The sequence below is a fragment of the Stegastes partitus genome, unplaced genomic scaffold (assembly GCF_000690725.1).
Source record: "Stegastes partitus isolate 25-593 unplaced genomic scaffold, Stegastes_partitus-1.0.2 Scaffold554, whole genome shotgun sequence".
Classification (NCBI taxonomy): Eukaryota; Metazoa; Chordata; class Actinopteri; family Pomacentridae; genus Stegastes; species Stegastes partitus.
In genome coordinates, this window is record NW_007578285.1 from 34,482 (window position 1) to 51,828 (window position 17,347).

The window sequence follows — 17,347 nt, forward strand, 5'->3', positions numbered from 1 at the left end:
TTTGCAGATATTTGCTGTTTTTACAGTTTTCAAATGTTACAGTTGACTCCTTTGGCCGGGTGGAGTCCAACAGCAATAAAACATCACAATTTATAAACTCAATTTGGGATTATTTCTAATTTATTTCTATTCCTGTTTCTATCTACAAGGTGTGCATTCCATAAGTAGTGTTTCCGTTCACTGCATTAAAATGTTTGGGCTCTCCTTTTAAATAAAACAAACTGGATTTAACTTGAAAGCAACATGTCGCTTCCTAATTATAGTAAAGATGAGTCCCAGAAGACACAACCACAGCCGATGCTCATCTGTGTTTTGTTGTCTTGTGTAACATTTTGTGGGCGTTGCCCTTCGTACACGTCATCGCTGCACTTATCTGTAGGAAGGCAGCAGCACGTCAGACAGTATCACACCCCAACACTGAGCGACTGCGGCGGCTGTGATCCTGCAGCATCTTCCTGTGTGCAGTCAAACAGAGGAAATCTGCTGACAGTTTATTTCTGGTTTGGGATTATTCAGTCTGGCTGTGATGGATCGCTGACATGTCATCACCGACTCTACAGAGAAAACTTATTCTACAAATTTCTTGCATTAGTCGTTAGATTTAATCGCCTCTCTTTTAATTAATACAACATCTCCCAGTAACAGAAGTTTTCAAGATTCTTTCTGTAGAATATCTAAAGCTCACAGCGCTAATATAACATATATTACACATAATAACTTACACCTTGTTTATTAATGCTTCATGTTGAAACCAGAAGTTTAGACTATATAAAAAGACACAAAACCTTTTTTTTCTCACTGTCTGATAGTAAATCAAACTAAACTATTCCTGTTTTAGATCAGTTTGGATTACCAACATTTTTTTTTTTTTTTTTTGCTAAATGCCAGAATAAGGAGTGAGAGAATTTTTTGATCACTTTCTTCAAAGTCAGAAGTTGACATACATTTCCTCAGTATTTGGTAGCATTGCCTTTAAACTGTTGGACTTGGGTCAGACGTTCTGGGTTTCCTTCCACAAGCTTCTCACAATAGTTTGATGAGTTCTGGCCCATTCCTCCTGACAGAACTGGTGGAATTGAGTCAGGTTTGTTGGTCTCCTTGCTCCACACTCCTTTTCAGCTCTGCCCACAAATGTTCTCCAGGATGGAGATCAGGGCTTTGTGATGGCCACTCCACAACATTGACTTTGTTGTCCTGAAGCCTCTCTGTAACCAATCTGGTGGTATGTTTAGGGTCATTGTCCATCTGAAGACCCATTAGTGCCCAAGCTTTAACTTCCTGGCTGATGTCTTGATGTCTTCAATATTTCCACATAATGTTCTTTCCTCATGATGCCATCTATTCTGTGAAGTCCCTCCTGCAGCAAAACAACCCCACAACATGATGCTGCCACCCCCGTGCTTCACAGTTGGGACGGTGTTCTCAGGCGTCAAGCTTCCCCCTTTTTCCTCCAAATGTAACGATGGTCATTAAGGCCAAACAGTTCAGTTTTAGTTTCATCAGACCGCAGGACATGTCTCCAGAAATGAAGCTCTTTGTCTGTGTGCATTTACAAACTGTAATCTGGCTTTTTAATGTTTCTTTTGGAGCAATGTCGTCATCCTCTCTGAGTATCCTTTCAGTCCATGTCGGTACAGGACTGGTTTCACTGTGGATAATGACTCTCTGACCAGCTTCAGCAGCATCTTCACAAGATTTTTAGCTTCTGTTCTGGGGTTGATACGCACATTTGGCACCAAAACACTTCATCTCTGGGACGCTGAACCGTCTCCTTCCTGTACGATGGCTGGACATTCCCATGGTGTTTACTTGATATAATTGTTAGAACAGATGAACGTGGAACCTTCAGGCAATTCTGGAAATTGTACCCAAGCATGAACCAGACTAGTGGAGGTCCACAGTTCTCTTCCTGATATCTTGGCTGGTTTCTTTAGATGTTCCATGTTGTCACAAAAGGAAGCAGTGTGTTTGAGGTGTGCCTTAAAATACATCCACAGGTGTGCCTCCAATTAACTCAGATGTTGTCAATAAACCTATAAAAAGCTTCCAAAGCCATGGCATCATCATCTGGACTTTCCCAAACAGTTTGAAGGCATAGTAATCTCAGTGTATGTGAACTTCTGACTTTGACGGAAGTAATAAAAAAAAAAACTGTAAAAAAATATTTCTCTCATTATTCTGGAATTTTCCAAATAGAAATAATGTTGGTAATCCTAACTGACTTGAAACAGGACAAGTTTAGTCTGATTTAATGTCAGTGAGAGAAAAAAAGGGTTTTATGTCTTTTTACACAGTGTATGTGAACTTCTGGTTTCAGCTGTAGAACACTTCCTTCTTTGCTGTAGGGTTGACTGATGAATGCACTCTTTGTCATTTTTGCTCTTACTTTATGTGAAACTGTTTCTAATTGGTGAAGAAGTGAAACATTCTCCATTTAGACTGATATGATTTCAGTCCTAAACCTCTGCATCCGTTGGAAACTGGATCAGATTAAAAGCAGGAACAGGAAGAACAGAGAAAGAATCCAAGTCATCCACCTGGAAAGGTGGATTTGTTGTTTTTGGGGAGAATTGGGGGGATTTCCATTTGGATGGTGACATCAAGTGTGTTTGGTTCAACAGTAAATAAAAACTCAGATTCCCGCGACGTTCCCACTGTGTCCGTCTTCCTTGGATGTGTCATAGACGCCTCAGGCAGGATCAGCCGATCTTCCATCCTGCAGCGTTTTCCAGAGTACTGGACTGGGCCTCATTTGCATAGAACTCATTTGCAAGACAAATTCGACTTCTATCTCTCTACCTGGTGTGTGTGCAGGTTTCTATTAGATAGAGGCACGTAGCTACATCTGGGTGTTTTGTCATTTAATGGGGATTTTTAAAAAGTTGTTATTTGATAGTTTGCTAGATAGAGCAGGTCTGGTGCCGCATTTTGCAACCGTTCATGCAGAAACTTGCAGCCACATCGCAGAAAACATGAATAATCTGTTTTTACAGAGAGCCTTTTAAAGTCCAGGTTAGAAAGTGCTTCTTAACTAGAACAGAAAAGTTAGAAAATCTTAAGAACTTTAAAGCGATGAACACATGACAAGGTGTACAAAACCAGCACAGTGTTAAAAGATGTAAAAACATGACTGAATGTGAACTAAAAGACATTTTAAACTAAATCCAAACTCAAATAAAATCTGATCTAATTAAATATCCGTCACACTCATTTTCAAAATACAACAGAAAACATATTCAAATTCTCAGTATATTTTTATTTTTAGCACTTTTTTGACACTTCATGGTGCATTTTTCACTTTAGTGCATTTTTAATAAAAGTATATTTTATACTTTATTGTGCATTTTGTGCATTAATATATCTGTTTTTTTATTTCTAGTTTATTTGTATTTACTGTTTCTGCTTGCTACAGTAACAACAAAGTTTCCTCTTGGGGATCAATAAAGCATTTCTTTTCTATTCTATTCTTTTCTATTCTATTAAATCCATTGTTGACTTCATGCACCTGTGCAGGATTTCTTCATACATTTCCATGAGCTTTAACTAAAACTTTATACTGGTTGTAGTGTTTCTGACTGTTTCCTGGTGAACCTAAGTATTTTGCAAACAAAAAAAAAAGCCCAGTATATGTGCAACTTTCAGGATACTACCACACCTCAGGCAACAGATATGCAAATCAACCATGTCTGGATAGCAACATAAACAACTCCTCATTGGACACTCTGTGTGACAAAATCAAAATTCCTCCACTTGCATAAAGCCTTTCCCGCCCCTTCACCTGCGAACCAGTGGAGCAATGTTTCGGGTACATGCAGATTTCCGTCATTTTCTCCCGTTTTTCCTCAGGCTGATCCTGCAGATAAACCTCCTCCTCTTTCAGGACTCGCGTCCTGTTTGTTCAGTCCCACCCAGGACGATGCTCTGCCTCCGTGTCAGCTGGTCACCTGTGCAGGGTTTTGATTTGCTCGCGGCAGCAGCAGGCCTAACTGTTGCAGAGGATCAAAACAACAGACCCCACCACCCGCTGCAACAGCAACACATTTTGCATAAAGACCTCTGATTTGTTTGCCAGACAGTAACCCTCACGTCTCATCTCATCCCTCCACACAGACACTGATTTTGGCAGCAGAGACGCAACATAGGTGAAACAGTTTTGCACAAATGTTGGTAATATGCAGATGAAATATGTACAAATAAAACAAAAGCTTAACCTCCTATTATATGAAATGAAAAATACTTTGTTTATCCCAGAAGGGAAATTCAATGAAATTCAAATTCAATATCCTGCTTGTAGAAGCCAGTGATCTTTAGTTGTTCATTTGAGTGCTTGTATTCTTCCACTGGCAGTTGAGGTTGGTCACTTCTTGTGAAAATCTGATATCGTGACTCATTACTGAGTAAAGTTTATGCCTGATACAACCAAGATTTCACACAGTCTCCTAGAGATTAAAGAGAGACAAGAGAAAAGAGACAAAAATGACTGTAAATCATGTCAAACTACCAAAAATGTACAAAATTTGTCCACAGAGACACAAAAAGACTAGAAATAGACAAATCTCAAAGTTAGAAATGAATGGGAGTGATAGCATTTTTGTTTTCTATACTTTTATAGATACTAAACTACAGGACCCTCAGTAGAGCGATGTAGATGTACATCGCTTTGGATAAAAGCATCTGCTAAATGAAATCATAGAATTGTTGGATATAGTTTCCCCTACCAGTCATGATTGCACTGAGCCCCAGTAAACCATCATTCTGTCCAATTTACCATAAGATAGATGTTTCCTTTCACTAATCATGGTTGGCTGGTTGTGGGTTCTATCCATGTACACATTAAGTCCATCCATCCATTATATACACACCGCTGGCAGTCCTAGAAATTTAATAAATAACTTTAAGTTAAAAATGGTCTATTCTGGCTCTGATGCAGCAGCTTCTCTCTATTCATAGTCATCACTCTGTTGTCTTGAACAATGTTGTGGCTGCATCCTGATCTGACCGGTTACATGTCATGAGTAATAGTCAGTCAGCACTGACGAATAAATGTTTATAATCTTTATCTTTTACGTAAACACTTGTAAAACAAGTAACATAACACATTTCCAGGGATCATCTAGCTGTGAGGTGACGGTGCTAACCATCAACCCACCATACAGCCCCTATACATTACATGTTATTTAAAATCATAACAATATCAGCATTTTGACCTTGAAATATCACCCAAGGTCAGACCTTGCATCCCCAGTGGGAAGCCTATATATGGTTTGTCTATTTTGCACTGTTTTCAAGTTACAGTTCAGTCAAGATTAATGACCTTAAGCGTGACCTTGACATATCATCCAAGGTCAAATGTAACATCACCAACAGAAAGCCCCAACATGGGTGCTTATCTGCACCAAATACCATAAATCTACCTTACATCCATTTTTGAAAATGTGACCGTTGACCTTTAAAAATCTAATCATTCTGAGGACAGACCATCCCGAATTCACCTGTAAAATATCAACTTGTTGGACCTCAGAACTCGAGCTAGAGACTGTTCAGATGATCAGACCACAAAAAAATCTAAAGTTGAGTTTTTTTTTTTTTTGATAAGTGTTTATGGTCTACTAGTTGGTGGCAAAGTGGTCCAGCCAACAGCCCACAAGTAGTGTCACAGAGTGACTTTGAAGTTTGGCCCATGATGGTTTAGGCATGAAAATTTAGCGGCACACTGGACCGAGTCCCAGGAACTGCTGACCGTTATATCGCAGGTAGTTGCAATGTGTTTGTGATTCAAGATGGCAGACAGCGTGACGTCAAGCCCCGAGAAATAAAAACTTAATGAACCACCACCAAGCATCTATTTCTACCCCATGTTCCTCAAAAGTATCTCTAGTTCCTTATGATGTAAACTCTTCAGTGCTGTTTAGCGAGACAAACCTTGAATTTGTTCTCAAAAAGTAGAAAATGTGGCATAGCCCGCTTTGGTACTCAGCAAAAAGAAAGGCAAAATTAACACCTAAATAAGTCATCACAGAGTAGATGTTTCTATCTCTGGACAGCGCTGAAACATCTTTGGATGCATATAGTGACTCCTTAAACAACCAGGATTGTTTTTAGCAACATAAACTTTTGATGTCCACTTTGGCACTAAACCCCTTCAGTTGCTCTATAGCTGCAACTACAATAAGATGTAATCCATAGATGGATAGAACCCATTTACCTTGGACAACCTGCCAATCATGATTAGTGAAAGAAAACACCTATTTTGTGGTAAATTGGACGAAATAATGGTTTTCTGGGGCTCAGAGCCGTCATGGGGCAATAAAGATCTGACACAGTCACTCATTTTAAGTCAACTTTTAGCCGAAAAACTGAACTTTCATCGTGTTACGTCAAATTCAAACCCGTGTTTGTTGTCGTTGCTGTCAGATTTAGAGGCTGCAGGTGATGATCTGATTTGCCTTGAGCAGCTTAACGTCCTGACAGGTTCGGTGTTTGAGGAAGGTGGTGAGTCTTCGTTTGTTTGTGGAGTTAAATCCAACAGGCCGGCTGGGCGTGGTGACAGTTGACTGAGCAATCAGTCCCTTTTCCGCGGCCTCCTATTAATCCCCGTATCAGACTTGACGTATGTAAGGCCGAGCTGCAGCCGCACCGGATCCTCTGAAGGGCGTGAGGCCGACATCGACGGACAGTTTGTGCAATTTTGATTTTTTAAAACTGAGATTATGGAGCTGATTTTGCCGCCGAGCAACAACAACTAACGCGTCACGCCAGTCGGGAGCCGATATCTTCCTAGTTTCAGATTTGCATGGCGCTCCAGGTGTGCTATTTGAATGCGGGATTATTGCTCCACTATCTGGTGCTGCTGATTTCCACCCGAGGCCATTATTCTACATCCTGCTGTTACAGGAAAGTGAGTCAGAAAAACACACAGAAAGAGTCAAACAGGGAGAAAAACTGTGTTTACGGTGCTCAAACAGTGCGTTTCTCAGTTCGTCCTTTATTCAGCAACCAGTTTACATCACACAAGCAGAGTTTAAATATAATATACAAAACTGAGATGAATCTCAATGACATTTCTCCCTTTTATCCACATGTAAACACTTTTTTTAAAAAAGATTTCCTGCAATATATTATATAATACATAGGTTAAACTGCCTCCAGTCACTCCTGCATAATCTTCCACATATTTAAATTACATCAGATAGAAACTTCTTCCACGTGTTAGACTAAAGCTGTCACTTCATGCCGTGTTGGCTCTCGTGGTGCCGGCGGAGATCCACCTTTCGCTGGAAGCCCTTGGAGCAAACGTCGCAGCCAAACGGCTTGAAGCCCGTGTGCTTCCTGCTGTGCGTGATCAGGTTGGAGCTCTGGCTGAACGCTTTGCCGCACACCTGGCATTTGTGGGGCTTTTCGCCTGCAAAATAAAGCGCAAAAGAGAAAAAGAAAGCAGTGAGAAATCAGTCACATCTCTCGAGTGATTTCCCTCCGGCGTCCTCGCCGTGCCGCCGTGACCCAAAATGGTGCCGCGAGAAAGAAAGTTTGCATGAACATCCAGGAAAGAATCGCGCCATTGTTCAGATTTGTCAAACGTGTTCCTTCTACGGCGCGAAGCAGGAAAACCAGATATGCAAATCAACAGGATATTTGTTTAAGCTTCTTTTTTCTGATTTATCAGCAGTTATATTACTCCTGGAAAACTGCTGCACCTGGAAAGTAGATAGCTGCGGCAAGAGGCAGGTTAATAAGAGCAGAAAAGGATGAGCGTGCTCACCGGTGTGAATGTACGTGTGCTTCTTCATGTCAGACTTCTGGTGGAACCTCTTGCCGCAGTACTGGCAGGGGTAAGGCCTGGTGTCCGAGTGGATGAGCAGGTGTGTGGACAGAGTGGACGAGCGCTTGAAGGATTTGCCACACATCTTGCACTCGAAGCTTTTTTCCTGAATAAGAATAAAAGAGCAAAACATTATCAGTAAATGAGCAGGATGTCAGGAAGAGTCAGTGTCGACTCCAGGAGGGGATTTGGGAGATTTAGGTCCTAAAACATGGCGTTCATTAAAAGATGGTGTTTGACTGTTTGTCAGAGAATCATATGTGTTCAAATTTATTTTTATTCTTCTAAAATATTTTTTCTATCATTTTCTTTTTATAAAATTGTTTTATTCCTTTGTTTTAGATTTTTAAAAAACTATTTAGATCTTATATTTAAAAGAAAATTATTGGCTTATTCCATGATTTTAGTTTTCTGTTATTTTATTTCATTCATTATTTTGTTGCCGTCTTCCATTATTATTTTTTTTTTTTTAGTTTAATAGTTTTTTTTAAAAATTGTTTTATTCCATAATTGTTGTGTTTTTATGATCTTATTCTATGATTATCTTTTGTCTTTTTAATTGATTCAACTTGGTGCGTTTTCAGCTAAGTTACTTCAACAACTAAAGAACAAATCTTTAACATAACTCAGAAAAAATAGGAAACTACCAGTTTTAAGGCAGCAGGACAACTGATTTTAAACATTAATGTTGGTTTACTTGTTATGAGCACGGGTTTTCTTGAAGGATTCAAGGGATATGTCTCCCTTAGTGAGCAGTATATGTACATTTGTCAGTAAAAACATGAAAAAAACAGACAAAATCTATAATAAAAAGGCAGAAAAAGTCCTTTTTTTCAAAAAAAACAAAAAACAAACAAAAAAAAACAATAATACAAGCTGTAATGTTTTGTTTAAAGCTTAAAAACCTTCCTAATATTCATACGAAACATGATTGTGATGAGTACTGCAAAAGACCATGTTAACAAACAAGACACTGAAATATGAAGGAACACAAGGCGAGGAGAGTACAGTTAGAAGAACTGCATCATGGGAAGTGTAGGATTCTGCAGTCTTGATGACACTAAATTACAAGATACACTAACTGTGTCTCCTCTGGAAACCTCTTCAGAATGACATCTTTGATGCTTTTTTCCTTTTTTAGAGGCACTCTTTCTGTCTGTCTTTCACTGATGTACCTGTGAGTGGACGTTCATGTGTTGCTCCAGACTGACTGCGTGACCGAAGGTTTTCCTGCAGATGCTGCAGCCAAAAGGTCTCGTCCCACTGTGTGACCTCCTGACATGAACCTCGAGTCCGTGAGGCGTCGAAAACACCTGAAACACAGTCAGTCCTTCAATGGAGGCTGCAGACGAAACTGAAAACAGCCTGAAATACATCCACAGATGCCAAACTTTGCCTGATTGACTTCAGATTTGAGACGTGGCATGACGACAGAAGCTGCACAACAAACTCTAAACTGAATCTGCACCTTGTCGCAGGTGATGCAGTGGTAGGTGTTGGAGGTGGGGGAGTAGTGGGTGCTGCAGTCCAGAGGCTGATCCGGCTGTGGGCTGCTTCTGATGTGGCTGCCGTACAGACTGCTGGCGTGCTGCAGCACCGTGGGGCTGAAACTCATCTGACGGAGCTCGTAGGACGGAGACACCGGCTCCCAGCCGTATGCAGACTTGTAGTACGGTGGAAACTCAGCCATTGGAGGCTCTGAAAGGGGACAACAAAGCATGTTTTTACCTCTATTATGCAAGATAAGAAAGGGTTCTCAACATATAGCAGCATAATGTCATGCTGCTAACACTGGAAAACCTTCTGCTTTACTAGTATGTACATTTATATTTGAATTTCCATCTGTTCATCTACCTAAATAAACACATTTCCACTTTGAGTTGCTGCAGAAATTTCACCAGAATGCAAGAAAAGAGTGTCTGATGTTCACAGTTTTTAAATATGAAGTTGCCAGAGCTCACCAGTTATGTAATACGGCTGTGTGGGAGCCACAGGAGGCCTGGTGGGCTCTGGGTGAACAGGTAAAGTGCATCCACGCTCTGCTTCGTCCTTCACAGGTGAGCAGCGACCTGCTGGTGAAGACTGAGGCCTCTCTGAGGAGTCTGTGGTCTGGAGCTCCGGTGGGGTTTCTGAACATCAGCATGAAATTAAAGAAGAGTCAAGAAAAAGATACTTGAGGGTGTAATTATAGAGAAAAAAAATCCATTTGGTTAAAAAAGGAATATCTGCAGTTATTATATATAAGACTCCAGTATTAAAGTAATAATAATAATATTATCAATAATAATAATAATAATAATAATAATAATAATAATAATGATAATAAAAGAAGTCTAGTTGCTCTCAACTGAAGATTTTAGCACTTAAATAGGAAACATAAATTAACAAATTAATTATTATCAGAGTCATTTTTTTATCATCTGTAATAAATAGAATCGAAAAATCTCCATATTGTTCAGTTAAAGTGTGCAGCAGTCATTTAATTCGCATATTTAGGTTAAATTATATATATTTTTAAGCCTTACCAGCACATATGAAGGCCTTCTGCTCGTCCTCATACGATCTGTGCACATTATAAGACCTTTTGTGCTTCACCAGAAATGAACGAGGCATGTCGGTCCTGCAAGTGATCAGCAACACATCGACAAGTTTATAATGAGGTAAGAATTTAATTAAAAGCAGTCATCTTGTTAAGTAATATAAATAAATTTAAAAGAAAATCATTTTAAAAATATAAATACGAGTTTAATCGTTCAAAAAATACAATTTACGTCATCTTTCTCTTTAATTCCAACTTCTTATAATTTAATTAATGCTGCTTTTAAACATATTTGTAAGATTTTCCACATTGTGTAACATTATTAAAGTTTTTTTTAAAGTTTAAGTCGTGTTTTGTTTTTTTATATACAAGTTTACAGTCGATATTAAACGATAATTCCTGTTAAAGCTACTCACCGTTAACTGAACAGCCTCCACACACCAAACAACTGATAAATAAAGTTTTCTTTGGAAGAAAATTCGTCCAGTTGAGGAGAGAAAAAAAAAAGAAAAATCCGTTTCCTAAAAAGTTCGGAAAGCAAAGCAGCGTTAAAACATCCACTTGTTGCTCTGTGTGTGTGTGTGTGTCTCCCCTCCCTGATTTTCAATCAGATAATTCCGCAGCAGAATCTGACTGTGGTTGCAGCCAATGAAAAGGCCACGAAGCTGCTGCAGCATTTGCTTAGAACAACAGAGAAGCTGCGGAACAGTTAGTGACACAAAACTCCCTCAGAGAGCACAAAGGGACTGGAAAAACACTCCTTCATACTTATACAGCTAAAGCAGCTAAATAAAAGCTCATTACTTTATATTTGCATGCCAGAATTAGCTCAAAAACATCAATAAATGTAATTTTAAAACAACAAAAAGTAGAAATATAGGTAAGAAGTTCCAATGAAACAGGCAGCTAAATGTTCCCAATGTTTGATTTACTGGATTTACTTGAAGTCATGTTGTATGACTGTGCAGGATTTAAATGAGCAACACATCGTATGAGACCGAAGCTCCTCCAAAGACACACAAACCCGACGTGTCCGGGAGATTAACGCTGTTGACTCTTTATTCTGCTTTTACTGAAACATGCAGCAGACAGACAGATTTCTGCTTTACAGTCACACATGTAGGAAACTGGGATATTTATTTAGGGGGAAAACTGTTAAAAACAATAATATCAGCTTGTTAAATGGCATTTAAAACAGGTGAGAATTAATGAGTGAAGATTTGCATTAAGGAGAAAAGTGCAGGTGCGACATCTAGTGGACAAACTCAATTCCTGCACTTTGACTGGCTTTAGGGACGTTCAAGTTCACTTGGAAGTTAATAAAGGATTCAAATTCATCATATTAATGACATAAATGTATATAAAAGTTTCAGTGAGTATTTCTCCACACATTTTAAACATATACATGCACGTTTTCTTGATGTTATATGTGTTTTGCTACAAGTAAATATGGATAAATATTGCATAAAAGTTCTACTTTTTAAATTACCTGCATATAAACTATGTATGCAAACCACAGCATTCATGCATTTATACATTTGTACATTTAAAGCTGTCACTACAGATCGTCTGACTGCCTTCAGGTGGAGCTGCCTGCTAAATGTTTAATTATGTTTATTGTTATGCTGTATTTATTCGTTTTATAATGTACCAGGACCGTCTGTTTTTCTTTCACCTTATTTACCTTATTATACTAGTGGAGTTTTTTCTGTTTCACACATGACCAGTGCTACTAAACAATGAGCACTACTGATTTTCTTGTGAATTTTGGAGAGATGATAAAATTCACATTGTGCAGATTTTCTAATGCTTGTAGCAGCAGATCGTACAATATTAAAACTAGATGTAAGAATAAATGCAGCCTCGTATCCATCATTGTGGAGGACACTGCATAGACTTACAGTCGTCCTCAAATTTAATCATGCTCTTCCATTAAAGAAAAGGCAAAATTCCCAATAGTCACTCAAATAGCCATCCATCCATCCATTATCTATACACCGCTTAATCCTCACTAGGGTCACGGGGGGCTGGAGTCTATCCCAGCTGACTCAGGGTGAAGGCAGGGGACACCCGACAGGTAACCAGTCTATCACAGGGCTACACTTAGAGACAGACAACCAAGCACACTCACATTCACACCTACAGACAATTTAGAATCACCAATTAGAGAACCCACGCTGCACAGGGAGAACATGCAAACTCCACGCAGAAAGATCCTGGGTGTCCTCACCAGGACGTGAACCGGCGACCTTCTCGCTGCGAGGCAATGGTGCTACCAACTGCACCACCCTGCAGCCCCATATAAGAACCTTGTTGTCATTTTCTGTTTGGTTGTAATTTCTTCTGTCTTCCTCAATCTTGCAACATTTGCAAAAAATATCATGCTTTTATTGTAGAATAAAAATCTGAACAATTGGTTCTGTTTCCTAAGTACATCCTCAGTCCTGCTGTATTTTGTATTTTGTCTTTTACACATTTGAATTTTCTTTTTCAGTTTTGTCTGTAAAGTATTTTAATAAACCTTCTGTGTGTGATAAGATGCTAAATAAATATAGTAGTAGCAGCTTTGTTGTCATTAAATTGGCGTCAGAAATCATTATAATGAAATTGCATAGTGCTCCTGAGGCATAAAAACATTTAACGCAATTAAAAAAGAAACTATTTAAGACAATCTTTCGCTGCATGTAACAACATGACATCAACCTTTGGAGGGTTTTTTGGTGTTTTAAATCCAGTATGATCCTCAATTTAGTTTCAGTCGGAAGTTTTAGTCAGAGCTGAAGAACAGTCTGGCTGCATCTCATTAACTTCCTGCTATAAATGCAAAAAATCCTGCTCTGGCTCATTTGTGCCTCTTTAAACCAATCCCAGTCATCGTGGGTGGAGCTCAGCCCAGGATGTGGTGATGGTGTCCCTGCAAAAAAGTGACAGGAGAACATTTGCACACAAGGAGACGAACACTGTCATAAAAAAAGGCTAATTTACCAGCAAAACTGTCTGTTTTCAACATGTAGGCTGCTGCTTGGAGGTTGTTGCTCATTTAGACAAACAAAAACATGATCATGAACACTAAATTCTATCATTTTTTTCTCCAGCTTTCATGTGAAAAGTCCACTTTGCACTCCGCCTCCCCCTGAAAAGTTAATTTAAACGAACTTGCTTTTTGCGAGCAGGAAGCGAGGACACAGTTTACTGAGGAGATTCCCTTCATGTGGGCTGCAGCGTTATTAGGCCCAGCCTGAGCCAACACGGCGCACAAAGTGGACCACAATCATATCAGCTGTATCATTACGTTGTTTTCCTGAAGAGCCGCGCAAATATTGAGTCTTTTTCAGTGATTGTTTGCCAATTTTGTGCAATAAATGTGAGAGAGAGGGAGAGAGCAGTAAAATGTCCCCCGAGCTGCTGCTTTGTTGTTCCTGCTTTTATTTTTATGTGTGCTGTTGTCAATGCTGCTTGTGCACAACATTCAGCTTTGTTTTGCATTAATAACTACCATTTGTGCATGAATTGGGATGTTTATTTGAGACGGCAGGACTTTTGCAGACTCTGTTCTTGCTCTAGTAAACAAGTTAGTTAGTAAAAAAGCATTTTGTGGTCTCTTAACAAATTATTCAGTGTGAAAGTGGTTAAACAAAACATGTTTGGCTCAAGATTTCAAGAATTAACACGACAATTTTGACAAAAATTCAAAAATAAATAGCATGAAATAATGAGGGGATGATGGTTTATATGCAAAAGGTCAACCTCACTCTCTGCAAACACACTTTTCTAATCATTGTTTAACAGAACAGCTCAGGACCAGAAGGAGAGATTGTCACCATATTTCACATTCAGTGGAATTAGTAAGATTAATTCTGGATCTTTCGAACTGTGCTTATTATTCAGTCAAGATGTGCACTGCTGGATTTAAGGTGAGGCATCCACCTTTTATAATTTGTCACTTCTTTGCATCCACATTTGAAGCATTGTCTGCTGTCATGGCTACAACCTGGAATCAGACTTCTTTTTTATTTGATTTATTTCTATCAATGAATTTAACTACGTGTGTTCTATTATAGGAGCAGACATGAGTGTAAATTGCAGCTTGACAACATGTTAATTCTAGTTTATTAACATAACACCCACCAGAGACATTTACTCATCTCTTGTCTTCAGATGCACTTTTGATATAATAATCCCATCGCTGCAAATCTTTGTCATCAAGTGGAATCTATTTAGGACTGAAGTGAAGAAGCTGCAAAGACATAACTTGTTGCATCATTAAAGAACTTTTTAAAAAATCTAGTTGTGATGTGTCAGTCTTTCAAAATCAACTTTAACCCCTACATGACATTTGACAGCAGTAAAAACACCTTAAACATCTTTTAGCCTGAAATTTGATGACTTTTCCTAAAGTGACCCAAAATACACAAAAATGAAAATATTTTAAAACGTTATACTTTTGTACATGTTAACGTTCAGTCAGACACGGATCCAAAAATGCAACACAGGGTTAGGAGTGAAGAAGAGAGGGATTTATTCAAGGCTGTGGGGAAGCAGGGGACACCGGGAAGCTCGTGAGGGAAGCCGAGTGAGGGAGGGAATTCCAGGGGAGGTTTCCAAGAGGGACCGGGAGGCAGGACGGCTGAGGCTGGGGTTCGGCTGCTGGAGCCGGGCTGGGGAGGCGACGATCCAACGGGGAGGTTCTGGCAACAAACGCAGACGAAAACAAACGTAAGACAAAGCGAGTTTCACAAAGTTTCTAAGCACACTGCTGGCCTGTTATCACTCAAAGGAGGATAATCTACAGGTGCTGGAGCACAGGTAGAGGCAGGCTTTATCCAGCGCTGATTACTAATGCGCCACAGGTGTGGAAGAGCGTGAGTGAGACCTGTCCTGTCCTAAAACCCCACCCAGCCTGAAACACACTTGCAGCCACCAGAAACAACAAGCACATACACTAAATAAAGTCTCACATGAAAAGCACAAAAACTCTGATCACCACAGGACAGGTGCTTCAATGTTTGTACACTGAGGCTGATTGGGGTCAAATTTGACCACTGAGATGGATTTTAGATCTACCAGTGTGGGTCAAATCAAGGAAAATGATGGCTTTAGGGCAGGGGAGTCCAATCCTGGTCCTCAAGGGCCACAGTCCTGCATGTTTTAGATGTTTCTCTCTTCCAACACACCTGATTCAAATGATCAGCTCATCATCAAGCTGTGCAGAAGCCTGATAACGATCCTGATCATTTGAATCAGGTGTGTTGGAAGAGGGAAACATCTAAAACATGCAGGACTATGTGTATTTTTATTTGCATTATTAATGTGACATTTAGACATTCTAAATAGATCTGTAGTTTACAATTAGACATGGACACTTACTATGAGGGAATTCTTGACAGGAATTCTTCACTACTCTACTATATTCTACTGTGAAGGCACAAAATATTAACAGAATGTAAGGCTTAAATCAAACCTGTAGTCAAAACAACCACAGTAAATTCATTTGTGTCCCTCACAAGTGAGAGATACAAACACTAGGATTCTTCTTCCTCCAACACTCGCTGATGTTTCATCCAGTGTTTATCGTGTTTAATTAAACAGGTTTGAACAGCGTTTGAACAGAAATCTAAATAATATAGCATTGTCAGGACCATGTTAGGATACTTTAATGAAGAAATTTCACATATTATACCTTCAATTAAAAAACTTACTAAGTTGCAGCATTGTTTTCTTTTCATTTTTACCATTTTTATTAGCTGTAATTCTTTTTTATTTTATTTTTTTGGCAAGCTTTGCTTAAACGAAAAACAAATGAAGCCAGTGGAATATTCTCTGTGCCCTTATCATCTCTCATTTTTTATATGATTGAAATGTTTTGTTTTTTAAAAAAGTATTTTAAACAGGTGACAACCAAAATGTGTCGTTTTCATGTTTATGATGCTTTAACATTCACTTTTGTTTAATTTGAGTCTGTCAGTAACCACAGAAAAACTGTTTAACTCCTGAAACATCTGGAAAATTACCCACTTTTAACCTTAATTACTGTACCACCGACAGCCAAATGATTTTTTTGTAACTCAAAAAGGTCACATTGTTGAGAGTAAATATGTAAATAAAGACTCTTTCCCTGCATGTTTTCATTAGTTGCAGTATGGATGACTTTGGTTTCGCTGTGGGCTTAGTTGAAGCTCTTGGATGGACTCTTAAAGACTGTAGAGATTAAACCTTCTGTGAAAAACTCTGAAAACAAGAACCTGCAGCCAGAAGAAGGAAATAAAAGACTAGATGGATGCAGGGTGACGTGCAGGTGAGTGTCAGTAGAACCATAAAGTTTAGATCATTTTAGTTCTAATTATCTGATGAGTTTTATCAACAATTTTAAATGCACTTTTAGTTTTCATATCCTTTTATGTGCTCGTGTGTGATCAGAGTGTGAGACCCAAAGAGCGACTGCTTGACCTTCAGCAAAATACGGTGGAAAAAAAATAAAACATTCCCAGACGTTGCGCCACCTCAGTGTGAGCGACGCTTCATGCCTGGTCGCCCATATAAAGAATGTCTGACTCCTCCACTGGTGTCCGTCATGATGAGCCATCTGTCAGCGAGCAGGCTCGTCTCAGTTTGAGCCAAAAGGTTGAACTATTGTCTCACAGTTTCATTGCACTGTGTCTCAAACTTTTGACTCAGTTTCAGAATATTTTGAGTATAAATTTGACTTACTTCCCCTAATAAGAATATGAAATCCTGGCTTCCCTAACTGCATCTTGCTCATATACTTCTTTTGTAGCATTAGTTCTTAGACATTTCTATATGACAGTCTTGCCTGCATAAATGAAAACAGTAAGTGAACCAATAACAGCTATTTGAAATACAGGAAAAAATTAGGGAGACTTAGTGCTACTTCAATGTGAGTAATGGTCTCAGTCTTGAGACAAGACAATATTTTTAATAAAATATCCACCTCTGTTTTTTTTTTTTGTCATGTCTAACTTTTCTTTTAA

General features: G+C 39.0%; 1 protein-coding gene across 1 annotated transcript; it reads right to left on the reverse strand.

Moving 5' to 3' along the window:
* Positions 1–6,947: 6,947 nt before the first annotated feature.
* On the reverse strand, positions 6,948–10,936 carry gfi1b (growth factor independent 1B transcription repressor). Its single transcript, XM_008288340.1, has 7 exons — positions 10,775–10,936; positions 10,345–10,439; positions 9,781–9,948; positions 9,288–9,517; positions 8,995–9,132; positions 7,760–7,925; positions 6,948–7,402 (listed from the first exon to the last, which is right to left on the reverse strand). Exons 2-7 carry the CDS (start codon positions 10,430–10,432, stop codon positions 7,224–7,226), a joined length of 969 nt encoding a protein of 322 aa, XP_008286562.1. The 5' UTR covers positions 10,433–10,439; positions 10,775–10,936; the 3' UTR covers positions 6,948–7,223.
* Between the last annotated feature and the right edge of the window lie 6,411 nt (positions 10,937–17,347).

Excerpts from the sequence above, each read along its gene's own strand:
- gfi1b (XM_008288340.1), bottom strand. The coding sequence starts at position 10,432 with ATGCCTCGTTCATTTCTGGTGAAGCACAAAAGGTCTTATAATGTGCAC. Across the intron at positions 9,949-10,344 it reads GAAGGCCTTCATATGTGCTG|AAACCCCACCGGAGCTCCAG; the intron begins GTAAGGCTTAAA and ends GCTGATGTTCAG. Across the intron at positions 9,518-9,780 it reads ACAGCCGTATTACATAACTG|AGCCTCCAATGGCTGAGTTT; the intron begins GTGAGCTCTGGC and ends GTCCCCTTTCAG.